Source organism: Odocoileus virginianus, chromosome 16 (assembly GCF_023699985.2).
Source record: "Odocoileus virginianus isolate 20LAN1187 ecotype Illinois chromosome 16, Ovbor_1.2, whole genome shotgun sequence".
Lineage (NCBI taxonomy): Eukaryota > Metazoa > Chordata > Mammalia > Artiodactyla > Cervidae > Odocoileus > Odocoileus virginianus.
The window spans coordinates 15,858,209-15,870,991 of NC_069689.1; the positions used below are offsets into that span (position 1 = coordinate 15,858,209).

General features: G+C 53.2%; 1 protein-coding gene across 1 annotated transcript in view; it reads right to left on the reverse strand.

Moving 5' to 3' along the window:
* TUNAR (transmembrane neural differentiation associated intracellular calcium regulator) overlaps positions 1-12,312 on the reverse strand; it is a 54,192-nt gene extending 41,880 nt beyond the window's left edge. The window contains exons 1-2 of the mRNA XM_070477881.1: positions 11,499-12,312; positions 10,891-11,223 (exon numbers count right to left, since the gene is read on the reverse strand). Coding sequence (XP_070333982.1) covers positions 10,891-10,902 — 12 coding nt within the window. The 5' untranslated portion in view covers positions 10,903-11,223; positions 11,499-12,312. The remainder of the gene's footprint in view (positions 1-10,890; positions 11,224-11,498) is intronic.
* Positions 12,313-12,783: the final 471 nt, after the last annotated feature.

Here is a 12,783-nt window from a genome sequence, read left to right on the forward strand (position 1 = left end):
ACTCCTAAAGCCTGTGCTCCGCAACAAAAGAAGCCACACCAGTGAGAAGCCTGAGCACCGCAACGAGAGAACCGCCCCCACTCGCCGCAACTAGAGAAAGGCCCCGTGCAGCAATGAAGACCCAGCACAGCCATAAACAACTACGCAGATAAAGTTTTGCAAAAGGCACTTTAAAAAAAAAAATCTCACTGAAGAACTGCCATTCCCATCTGGGAGGGGCTAGGTCGTTGACCAGAAAAGCAGAGGGACTAAAGTCAGACATTCGAAACATCTTCAAAATAATCACCCTGCCTATCTGCATGGCACTCAGACATTTTCCGAAACATTTAGCCTCCCTCCACAAGAGGATAATATTTTTTAGCTCTGCTCTCTTCTTTCGTTAAAAATAAGTATAAATAAGGCAGTGAAACCTGTGAAACTTGCCAGCAGGTAGATTACCTCTGTCCCAAACTGCCATAACACACGGGCCTCCCAAGATTATTTATCTAATACATATATTCAAACAAGTTTGGGGGTAATAACCTGGCAAAGTTTGCAAACAATTCCTTCACGTTCCTGAGGGCTGTGACGGATGCATTTTATGAACGGGAACTGTACTTATATATCTGCCTAATAAAGCCTTGAAGGTTTTACTGTTGTGAAGTCAGCCGGCAGTACTGCCATCAATCAGCTCTCACGCATTTGGGAGCACCTACTTGATAAGGCGAAACACAGCCGGGAGAGCCGGCTTGCTACAGAAGCTCATCAAACGAGCCCCTTTCCACACAGCACCCCTCACTCAGCCCCTAAGAGGCCTGGAGTCACTCCAACGCTAAGCGAACTCTGTCCATGGTGCTGGACACGCAGGAACAGAGACACAGATGGGGATACCAAGGGTGCTTTGGACTAAACTCGGGTACATCCAAAGAACTTGGAGAATCTGGGCGGCAGGATTTCCTGGATGACTGATGGGGCTTTTCCGGATACCCTGAGCTCCAAACAGACCGCAGCCTCAGTGCTACGCATGCCCAGATCCTGAGAAGCATTCTAATTTGCTCTGATACCATTCTCTCAAGTCACATATCCACACAAGCTGCAGAACTGCAATGAAGCACAAAAGGGCCAGAGACTTAGGGGCTCACTTCCAGCCCCCTCCAACTGTGGTTGCCCAGAACCCTGACTCTGGGCCTGGCTTCCAAGAGGAAAGGCCACAGAGCAAGGAGAAGGCCACATCCTTTGTGACTGGTTGGGGGCAACACAGTGAGTACAAACTGTCCATTTCCAAGTGGACTTGCGCCAACCCTGGGCACTGGCCAACTTCAAAGATCATGACCGGCTCCAGACTGATTTGATGCCCTGCTGGGCTCCAGTCCCACTGTGTGACCTTGGGCCCGTTACTTCAACTCTCTGGGCCTCTATTTCTTGACCTACAAATGGGGCCTTTGAGAAGGTGGAGCTGTGTCCCTTCCCCCAGCCCAAATTCTCGGACAGTGAGCTTGCCAGCGGAGAGCAGTTCTTCAAACTGCCCATGCTGCTCTGCCCTTGGCATGATCTGGCAGTCAGCCTGCCCTCGGGAAGGCTCTTTTTCCAGGGCCAAACTCCCCAGAAATAGCTAAGAATTTGCCTGCTGGCCTACAGGACACGCTCTGTATTTCCCTCTGCTTCTCTTAGCAACAGAAAGGTGGAGGATGGAAGTGGCATAACCATATTCACTAGTGACCCCTGGGACCCTCTGCCTTATGCCCACCCCACCAGCTCTGCGGAAGTCACCCGTCCTGCCAAGGATGCCAATTTCAAGGCTAACGATTAGACAGGCACGGGCTTGGGTTCCTGACACTGACCCTCTTCCCATGCATCAAATCTGTCGCTGGGGGAGCTCAGGGAGGCCGGCCGGTGAATGCACGCCCTGAATTCTCTCAGCTGTGGATGTAGATCTGGGAGCATCGTTTTTAGGCCAGGAGCAGCCTGAATGTGCTTGCAGAGGCACGGGGAGACCCACGGCTCAGTGAATCAGGCTGGGACACTGCCCGCTCCATTTCCTGTTGGCCAGAGGCCACGATGACTGGGCAGCGAGGGCCGCAGTCAGCGGCTACCTTGCGCTCCCTCGGAGTCCAGCAGGGTCGGTGGAGCTGGGGTCTGGGCAGTGGGGCCAGACTGTGTCTATCCCTCAACAGATACAGAGCAGTGGCAGGGTGCAGGTCACAGTCACGCTCACCCAGTCACACTCGTCCCGCAGGGACAATGTCTTCTTTTTATATGTCTGTGTGTTCTACACACCTTCACTGTAATATAGACTTTACAAAGGGCGCATGAAACAGGATCACCAGATACCTTGTTATGCACTGGTGTGTTCTACACACCTTCATTGTAATATAGACTTTAAAAAGGGTGCATGGAACAGGATCACCAGCTATCTTGTTAAAAGCCACACCCTCGCTCAAGCACTTCCCATGGCTCCCATCACCTGTGAGACCCAGCCTTCCAGACACACTCCCACGGGGCCAGGACTGACTCACCTGTGCTCCTGCATCCCGATGCTACAGCCTTTCACCACCTGCTCACCCACCTGCAACCGCCCAGCCCCTGCACCTCTGCTCTCCTCCTCCCTCCCGCCTGGAATGCCTCTGGCCTTCGTCTTTGCTTGACAAATCCCTACTTGTCTCTCAAGACTCATGGCAAATGCGCCGCCCCCCCACCTTCCCCCATCTAGACCCACCTCTGCCTTCTCAGGGCACATCAACCACTCTAATTAGTTACAGGTAGTCACACGTTACCCCAACTGTCTCTGAGTCTCCTGAAGACAAAGAGCATCTTGCCTGTCTCCATCCCCACACCATCCTTCCTGATGGGCTCTTAAGTCATAGCCTGGTCCACGTGTCCACTGCAGGGAAGTGCAAGGCGGATGCTAAGAGTGAACATCCTTCCTTCTCCATGAGATTCAAGGAAAAGCACGTACCATGGGCAGGACCCAGAAGGGTCTGAGGTTTGCATGGCCTTTTTCAAACAATATACTGCCAGGCAGACTGGCTTCAAGGGACCCTGAATTAACGTTATGTGTTGACTCATGTAAGATCATCTTTATGTCTTCCATTTCTATACCAGGTCACGCACTCAGCTCTGCTTGGAGACACATCTTACAAAGTGGTCCATCTTTCCCTCCTATTCAGCACACAGTATTTCTGAGTGCGGTTTGCTTCACACAGGCCCCAAGAAAGCCACTCTGATAAACCTTCCATCTCTTCCATGGTGGAAGACAGAGGCCAGAGGACTCCAGCCCAGGCCTCACTGTTCCATCTGCATGAAAGCAAGAGCCAGAGTTAGAGACGAAAGCAAGCAGACACCAGAGCCGCTGCATCTCCCGTGTATGGGGGGGCCTGCAATGATGCTTGGACAAAGCTGGTGCTCTGGGCGTGCTTCTGGAAGGAAGAGAAGGAGGGACAGCAGACCCACCCCCTGCCCCCCCGGGATTAACTGTGGCCAAAGAAACATCTCGCCCAGTGGAAGGAATGGACTCAGGGTATTTCTAGAAAAATTCCTCTGGAAGAGAACTCCAGACCCACTTCAATGATACCATCCGATAAAGAATCACCCTGTAATACAGTGCTCTGAGTTAAAGGGCTGCTTCTAAAACAACTTGACATGGCAGAGGGCTTGGAAGCTGAGACTGGCCCTGTGAGCGTGACAGCGTCACCTGGACAAGGTTTCAAAGCCGTGGGGGCCCGGAGCATGGCAGCTCATCAGGGCTGCTCCCCACCAGCTGAGCCCCCTTCTTACCCAGCCCCCAGGTCCCGTGGGCTCCTGGAGAGTGACAGGGCTGCGGGCAGCTGTGAGGGTTTCAGGAACAGCATGGAAGCCGGTATGCGGCTAGAAGCGGAGAAGCAAGGGGCGGGGGCAGGCAGGGCCCGACACAGGGCCAGGTCATGCAGGGCCCTGGACACCGTCCCTGTCAATGCTCTCGGGGACACTGGCAAGCTCCGAGCAGAGAAGACTGCGATCCTTTAGAAGGCTCCCTCTGGGGGCCGCTGGAAAACAAACTGTCGAGGGTGGTGGGGGAGCAGAACAAAAGGTTCCGAGAGAGATGAGAGCGGCCAGGATGGAGGTGGAGAGACAGGTCAGCATGAGTCAGGCACCGTATTCTAGGTGTTTGGCGGCAGGAAAGGGCATGAGTGATCAACTACCTGCAAGAGCCAGGGTTTCTCACTGGCTTATTGCTCCTGAGATAGGAATTAAAGGAAGGTGCTAAAAATACAGATTCTGGGTCCCCACCGTCGGAGGCTCGGACTCAGTAGGTCCACAACAAGGCCCAGGAATCTGTATTTGTAAGCATCTGTAAGCTCCCCAGATGCTTTCATGGAAGTGGCCCCTGTATCCCACTTGGGAAAAACCCTACATTATGACTCAGTCCTTGAACTTGACAGCCAGGGGAGGGTCGAAGTGGGATGGAGGCTTGTTCCCAGGTGTCCAGGTGAGATGACAGAGGGAGCCGGGCTGACAAGCAGGCCCCCTGACTCCCAGGCTGGGCCCTCCTCACTGGCCTCCTTGCTCCCCTGCAGATGGGCAGGGGTGCCCTCCCAGGCCTACAGGATCCATGCACAGATATCCTGCAGCTGTCCATCATCTACCAGTCTGGCCCCGATGCCCAGCAGTGCCTAGACAGAGCTGGTGTACAACAGATCTTTGTTCAGCCATTGATGATCAACACCTGTCCCGATGGGAGAATGATGGGGGCGGATCTCAGTGATCAAGCAAGACCAGAGAGGCACAGAGGATGGAGAAGACAGCACCACTCCTGGACAGATGGACAGAGCAGCTCTCCAACTTCACAGAGATGTCCTGGAGCAGGCCAAGGACAACCAGCCCCCCTGGAGAAGCAACCTCAGCAGCTACAGAGATTTTCAGACCCGTGTTATTTTGGTAAAACTGTGAAAAGCCTCAGTCTTCCCTTATAGTGAACAAGTGTATCCTTCCACTCCTGCCTTCCAGGTAGAGAATGCAGGCTTCCATGTCTCTCTTTAGAGTTTAACACTGCAAAGCCAGGCTAACTCTCTTAGAAGTTTTCATTACAGCCCTCTCACCAAGTTAACAGGAACATGTGCTCATAAACTGTTTCCAGTTTAGGCATGATGCTCTCAAGGCAAAGAGGAGACTTGTCAATATCAATCATTAAAAGATGGTGACTATCATTATCATCTAGCTTCTGAATTTAAAAAAAATCAAGACTCTTTCAGTGGGGAAGGAGGCTCATGTTGAGGCCAATGTGACTTGCGTGGTTTATCTGTGACAGAATGAGACAGTCTTGGTCAGGCTCCCAGACTATATTAGCAGATACAGGCTCAAAAGCTGGGATGACGAAAAAACAGGAAGCCCTGGGCATTCCTTATGTGTGCTTCTGCTTGGAGGTGCTAAATGAGGCATACAGAGTGGCTCATCACAGTTTATTAAGAAACTGAAGCAAGTGAGAATACACAGACCCTCCCCAACACCCTATCTGAGCTGTGATTCTGGTTTCAACGATGCTGAGTGCAGAAGCATTCAGCCTAGAAAATACTAAGACAAGTCGTCAAAGTCTACCAGAAGGGTTTGCAAAGGTGCAGGTTTTTTAACCCCATGTAAGATTTCATTTACACTTGTCATAGGTCACATACGAAGATGGCATGAGACATCTAGAATTCTCGAGTAAATTTATTCTGTGATTCTCGATGCTGGACATGGATGTTAAATCATTTCTACTTACTGGGCCCCAAGTAACTGCTCATAGGAACCACCAATCAGAGGCCAGGGGCTTTACTGCCTTCTTGCCTCACCCTCCAAAGCCTCTGTACGGCCATTTTTGCATTCTCTGTCACTGAATAACCACAAGTACTAAAATTCTGGCCCAGAACTGAAGCTACCAGGAATCTGTTCACTCAAGGTTTGGGTGCAAAAGGTAAAATCTCTGTTGGTCTCACTGGGGACAAGTTATGCAATTTCTAGTTCACCAAATCCAAAACACTGTGCTGGCTGCTAAGACATTTTGGTACTTTACCAATGACAGATGAATCACAACCAAGTTTTTCAACTCATTCTCTCTGCTTTTTCTCATTAATCACCTATCACAAAACTCGAAGCTCTTGGCACATAAGCTGTTTAGGAATCCAGAGGCGATGGAGGGAGGGTCTTTTTTGTTAAGACATCACCTGCTCTGATGTGGGCAAGGCCAGAATCAGTTCTGGAAGGAATTTAAACTGCTGGTGAAGAAAGTCAGCTTGAGTATCATTGCTAGAATGTAAGGATGGGTGATTTCAATGAGCTCCCTTTAGCATCTATAAACTTGTGCATTGCAGACGGGACTCTGGAATCTCCTGTCCTGGGTATGGATGACACTCTTCCAGATCTGTGAAGCTATCAGCAAAGACGGCAGCAGCTATACTAATGTGGGTGGACTTCTGCAGGCTCCACCAAGTTTCTGCTATGACTGCATCTCTATTCCGGGGCTTGAAAATTTCTTGAAACTGACATTCCCTCCTCCAAGTCCTGGAAATTCTTAAGAGCTGGAGGTAGACCGTTAAGTTCCTGTATATGTTCCTCCTACTTCCTTCTCTCCTTTGTTGTCTGGGGGAGGATTAACCCGTGTGGCATCCTGGAACCAGAGTCACACTCATTTAGGAAGCTTCTGTTACATAACTTTTAGTCCGTGTCCCTTTTTGTGAGGTGCAGGCTGGCAATGCCTTTCAAAATATCCCATGTGTCAGCCAGTGATCGCTCCCAGGGTGACATGGGACCTACAGAGCTGTTTTAGCTTCCCCAGAAGAACCACCAACTCTAAACTTTATAGGGTAACACTCGACTTATTTCTAACTATCCTTCAAATCTAATACATTTGACACAGAGTTCAAAGAAATCCAACATCTTGGATGCAGAAGTCTTTCAAGAACTAGATAGCTCCCCCCACCACCACCCATGTTACCTACATCAGAGCTACATGCTCTCTCTGTGACATGGTGCTATTTAGAAATTCGACAAGAAAGACACAACTTGGTTTCCAGGCACACTGCAGCACCGGTGGAAATGAAGTCTGAGGGGCAAGGGTGGGGCGGTGACCCCAGCACTTGAAAGCATGCTTTTTTCTGCCACTCCGTAACTGTGTGACCTGAGGGACATACTGCAGCTCTCGGAGTCCGGGCTCTGAGTCTAGAACAGGGGTTCATAAGATCTACTTTGCAGCAGAGTCGGGAGGATTCAATGTGTGAAGACTGGTGGTTCCTTTCTTCCACCCTCTTTATCTGACAACAATTGCAGCTTCACTAGGAATGCTGACCTCTGACCGCAGACTGCTTAAGTGTGACAAGCCAGCCTGCCCAGGGAACCTAGCAAAAACACCACTGCCAAATCGAAGAACTTCTAACTATTTCTCAGCTTCAGCTGAATTCAAGGCTCTAATTAAAGTACTTTCCATTTTCAAAACAACTGCAAACAGTAATTACACACTTTCCCTCCTACCTTCCAGGAACAGCCTAAAAAGACTACGGAGAAACCTCTACAGTTAGATGTGACACTTCTCCTACTCCATGGACCCAAATTACGTAAGGGCTCCTGCGGCTCCTGGCACAGGGACCCTAGAGAGGGTCCCGGCTCAGCCCTCTAAGATGCGTGCCGAGACTCCACCCTGCAAGGCGCCCTGATGGGGAAACTGGCATCACTGTTTTGGAGATGAAAAGTTCTTTCATCACATACTCAGGGTAGCGCTCCCCCTTAGGATAACCAATACGATTTTTTATAATGACCCGTTCTTTACTGTTTATACGGATGTTTAATAAGGAAACGTTATGTAACCTTAAAGCACAGAGCATTCTGGAGCTATTAATAACCGGCTGCATCTAGAGTCTGAGGACTCTTCGGGCTTAGAGTTGGAGGGGACCCCCTGGCACTAATATACACACGTGCCCAGGGACACAAAGACACAAACATACACGCTCACGGCACGGGTGTAAATGAAGACCCCGAGAATGGGGATGACTCGTCCAAGGTCACAAAGCCAATTAACAACAGAGTCAAGAATAAATCCCGGGTCTCCTGGCCTCTGGAAGATGTTTCTTTTCTCTACACCCCACATAGGTACCTATGTACATCCTTAACCCTGTATAAGTACCACAGTGTCCAAACTGCGTTAACACAATGCAGGCGCTAATCAGCCCTGATCAAGAGTTCCTGGTCTAAACACTCCAGTCAGAAATGGGACACTCACGAGGAAACATCTTGTTGTCATTTAATTGGTGATAAGACCCTTCTGCTCTCTCAACAGTAATATGAGGCACTGAGATATATCTGAACATGAGGCCATCACAAGTGTGGTGTGGAAGAGGTCCGCTTTAGAGATCTTCCGGAAAAGAAGTGGGTTTAAGACAAAGCAGAATCGAAAACGGAGATTTTGTTCTCAATCGCACACTTTCCCACCAGGAAGGTTAAAAAAAAAAAAAAAGCAAAAAAAATAAAGAGAGAACAGATGAATTTAAAACTATAGATGAGGAACAAGGGTAACATTTTCCTGTGGAACTTGGCTTTGGGAAGCAACAGCATGATATACGACATAAAAACTGTTCTCTCATAATTACATTATCATTTTCAAAAGTAACTTCATGAAAATTGTTTCTCTGCATTCATTTTTATTCAAAACCTCACCCATTAAACATGAGGCGCTAAAACACACAATGGTGGGAGATTAATATGCCCACACAAGACGCATTACTTGCCATTCACAGACCCTGCGAGCTTGTCAAAAATAAAAGCTTTGCTCTGGTTCTGTGAACAGCAAACAGTTATAAAACCCACTGGGAGCTTAGTTTCTGGGGAAAAAAGGTGGGACATGCCTGCTTCATTGGAGATTCAGTAACACTTTAAAAGGTTCATTAATCCAGATCTTTAAAAGACCTATGACAACTCCATTAAGGGCCCATAGGTCAAGTTGATGAATTTAGCTGTAATCAACAGGCAAAGACTAAGTCAGGGTCTAAACAGCCTTGTGGCCCGTTTCATGTGACAAACTCTCTGAATACCTGCTGAGGCAAGCTCCACCATTCGCTAATACAATCAGCAAACAGTGCAGAGAAGAGCATCTAAAAATCACTTTATTTCCTGGTATCACTGGGTTAGTCGGAGAAGGTTTTACCTTGCAACTATGATGGATTCCTTCTGGAAAGAACAGGCAGGCTCACCAGCTGGCTGCTTTCAAGCTGCTGGACATCCAGTCGATGTACTGTATTTCATCAGTTCTCAGAGATCAATGTCATCTCTCCAAATGCAATGCCTAACCTACCCCATAACCCCGATCTGGCACCCTGGGACGTTTGACAGCCATCACGCTTTAGCCCAATAAATAATCCACTAAAGCACAGCCCAGGATTCACCTCCTGTGGATGCAACCTGAATTCTGCAGCTCCCTCGGGCACCACGTCCTCCTCTTGGAGATCAACAACCTATTCAGTGTGGAGCTATCCGTCCAAATGCAGGTGTCTGACCAGTTCACACACCCCAGCTCTGGCCTGTGACCCACTCTCCTCCCTCTTGAAGAATCATTTCATCGGAAGGGATCTGAGGGTTCATCCAGTGTGACTCTTGACATTTTACTATCAGGGAAACAGATGGCCCTTCCCTGGCCTGACACCAGTACCATCCAGGTCCTGTAGACAACGAAGTCCAACATCTGCTGACTCAACCGATTAAACAAGCCACTCAGATCAGGACCACACGACTCTGTGCGGCTTCCCCCTTGAGGGTCGCTCTGAGTGCACTTAAGCAGACAGTTAAAAGCGACAAAACCAGAGAGCTGGGAGCAAGCAAAGGCTTCCGATCTACATGAAAACCCCCTCTCCTTTTCTTCTGGATTGAGCTGTGGGAAGTTCTGCTGACAAGGAGGGCTGGCAAACACGAGCCAAGATGAAATTTCCCACAGGGCTGATTCCTACACCGTGGCCATCTGGGACCAGCCTGTTAAGTAACCATCTCCAAGACTTACACAACCAGGGGCAAGAGCCTAGATGAGCCCTCACCCTTAGAAAGGTTCGGGACTCAGTTCTGAGGCCAAGCATGTGCTAGGCACATGCAGCACAGAAGAGGCACACAGCAGGATCCCAGGCCCACCTTTGTCCCCTTTAAGATGTCTGGGAGAAAAAGAATAAAAGAGGGAGCACCCAGGGGAACATCTCTTCCTCCCACCTGAACAGAAGGGGCCGAGCACTCACAGTTCACATTATGGCTGAGCGGGTGCATGACGGAGGGAGGGATGAAAACGTACATGCCACCAGTGATTCATGTCATCCGAGCAGATACTCATCAGCACAAGTATTTTCACACAGGCGCAGCAACTCCAGACAAAAGCAGGTAGTAGGAGAGCTGGGACAGGTGTGTTTGTTACAAAGGATCAGCTCTCCAGGGAGCGGGGTAACGAGCTCCCTGGTTGACGATCCCTGGTTTGCACTCCCTGGCCCTGTGACCTTGATTAAGTCGTCAGCCTCCCTGGGCCTCAGTTTCCTCATCTGAGCCAGAGAAGAAGGGGAACCCACTCCCTCGGGTGGTTTGGAGGCTCCCTACCCTGTACAGCCTAGACACCCTTTTCCAGGTCACTATGTATGAGTCGTCTCCTTCCCACAAATGATGAGGCAGAACCCAGGTTGCCTATGTCATTATTTCAACCAAACAGGTCTCCTGCCTGCGTGTCAAGCCCACATCCACTTCCCTGATGGCCCAGGGATTCACCAGGTCTCGAAGGCAGTGTTCGGCCTCCAGGCAGGGCTTGGAGAATGATGGAATACAGGGGTTCAATCGGAAGCGCCCCGGGCAGGCTCTGGGTGAGTAGGGGCCGGGCAGGGGCTCAGAGGCAGCCTCCGGGGTCCCAGGCAAAGGGGCTTTGTTCCGGTGGCGGAGGGCCTGGCTTACCCAGCAGCGCATCCGGAGGCGGGCGGGGGGGCGCGCGGGGCACGCAGCAGAGCCACAGCCCGGCCGGAGCCCGGGGCGCCCGAGCCGGAGGAAGGCGAAGAGGAGGAGGAGGAGGAGGTGGAGAACCAGGAGGCGGCCGCCGGCTCCCGCCTCATTCTCCCGGGCACCGCGGATCCGCTGGCCGCCGCCGGCTGGGGCTGGCCGCCGAGCGCCGGACCCCGTGCGCGCAGCTCATGTCCCCGTCCGCCGCTGGCAAGGTGTGCGCGCAGCCGGGTTGTCTCCGGGCGGCGCCCCGGGGCTCCTCATGCCCCGCGCGGGGCTCGGCAGGAGGACCTCGGGGAGGCGGCGCGGAGGGAAAGAGAGAAAGAGAGAGCGTGAGTGCGCGCGGAGCTGCGCCCCGCGGGTCCGGGGGTGGCGGGCCGGGGCAGGACCGCGCCGCCCCACCCACCGCGCCGCTGCGCCCGGCTCTGCGCGGCCGCCTCTGCGCGCCTGCCCGGTGGGGCACGGAGCCCCAGAAACTTTAGCACATGGCCGGTCCGGCGGCCGTTCCCCCCTACCCCCTCCATCTCGCTCCCCCGCCCCGGCCCGGGTCCCCGAGAGCGGCTTACCGGCGACGACGGCGATCGCGGCCGCGGGGCGCCCACCCTGCCGCGCGCGGAGCTGTGCGCACCGGCTGGGAAGGAGGGAAGGGCTGGCGGCGTCGGGGTCCCTGCAGGGGAGGGGCACCTCGGCGGCGACCGGCCGCGCGGGTTTAAGGGAGCCGGGGAGGCGGGCGGCGTGCCAGCCCGGGTCCGCAGGCCCGGATGGGGGAGGGCCCGTGCGCCCCCCGCCCGCGGCGCCGCTACTGACGACGCGCGCGCGGGTTTCCCCGGCCCGGGGTCTGCGGAGCCAGCCCCCGTTACTTAGCGACTCGCTCCGGGGAGCCCACGCTGACGCGCGCGACTAGCGGGGCTGCGGCAACCGAGCGAAGGGGAGGGGAGGGGAGGGGAGCTCCGGGGCGGGGAGGGCGGGTGGCCGCGGCCGGAGCTCCTCCCTCCGCCTCCCCTTCTGCGCTGGGGAGGGGGCCCCGGGGAAGACGTCCTCCAGCCCGGGCCTGGACGAGGCGGGGTGGGGGAAAGCCCGCACCGAGCCGGGGCGGATGGGGAGGGGGACGCCGCGGAGATGCGCCTCCCCCTCGCTAGGGCTGCAGCAGCAGGTGGCGGCGACGTGGCCCGTGGAGACCCGGCGCCGCAGGCGCGCGGACAAGGGCCGGGTTGGGCCGGGCCGGGCCGGACACGCGAGGACTGTGGCAGCGGGCGCGTGGGTGTGTGCGACACGCTCCCACCCACGTGGCATACTTAGGGACCTGGGGACGCGGGCGGAGGAGGAGCCTCCTTCTTCTGGTCTCTCCGTCCTTCCTGGATTTTTGCTCCTGCGCTGCGCTGACTGTCTCTTCCTCTTGGAAGCCCGGGTCGCTCAGCTCGTTGCTCTCAGCTCCTCCTTCCTTAACGCCCAACAGATGACCCGGGATGTCGGATGTCGGGAACAGCTTCGTGGTGTTCAAACCAAGCCCGGTGTTGGAAGCTCCCCACCCTGCCCCCTCCCTGTATCCAGTTGCCCACATTGGGGGAGGCCCCTTTAATCTGACTCGGAGTACCTTCCTATTTTGAGATTTGGGGGCCCTCCAATAGCCTGCATTATGCGGAACGTGTCCTAAATTACTTCCCACCTTCCACAAAATTGTGTTCCTCCCCAGACCTGGTAGCTAAGTGCTAACACCTAAGGGGCACCGTAAATGTGAACACGCGTTAGCTGCAAAGCTACAGCCTGATCCTCTGGGAGACCCCCAAAATTCATCCCAAAGCTAGGGAAAGTGGGCAAGAGTCTGTGAGAATCCTCATCGCAGGCAGGAAC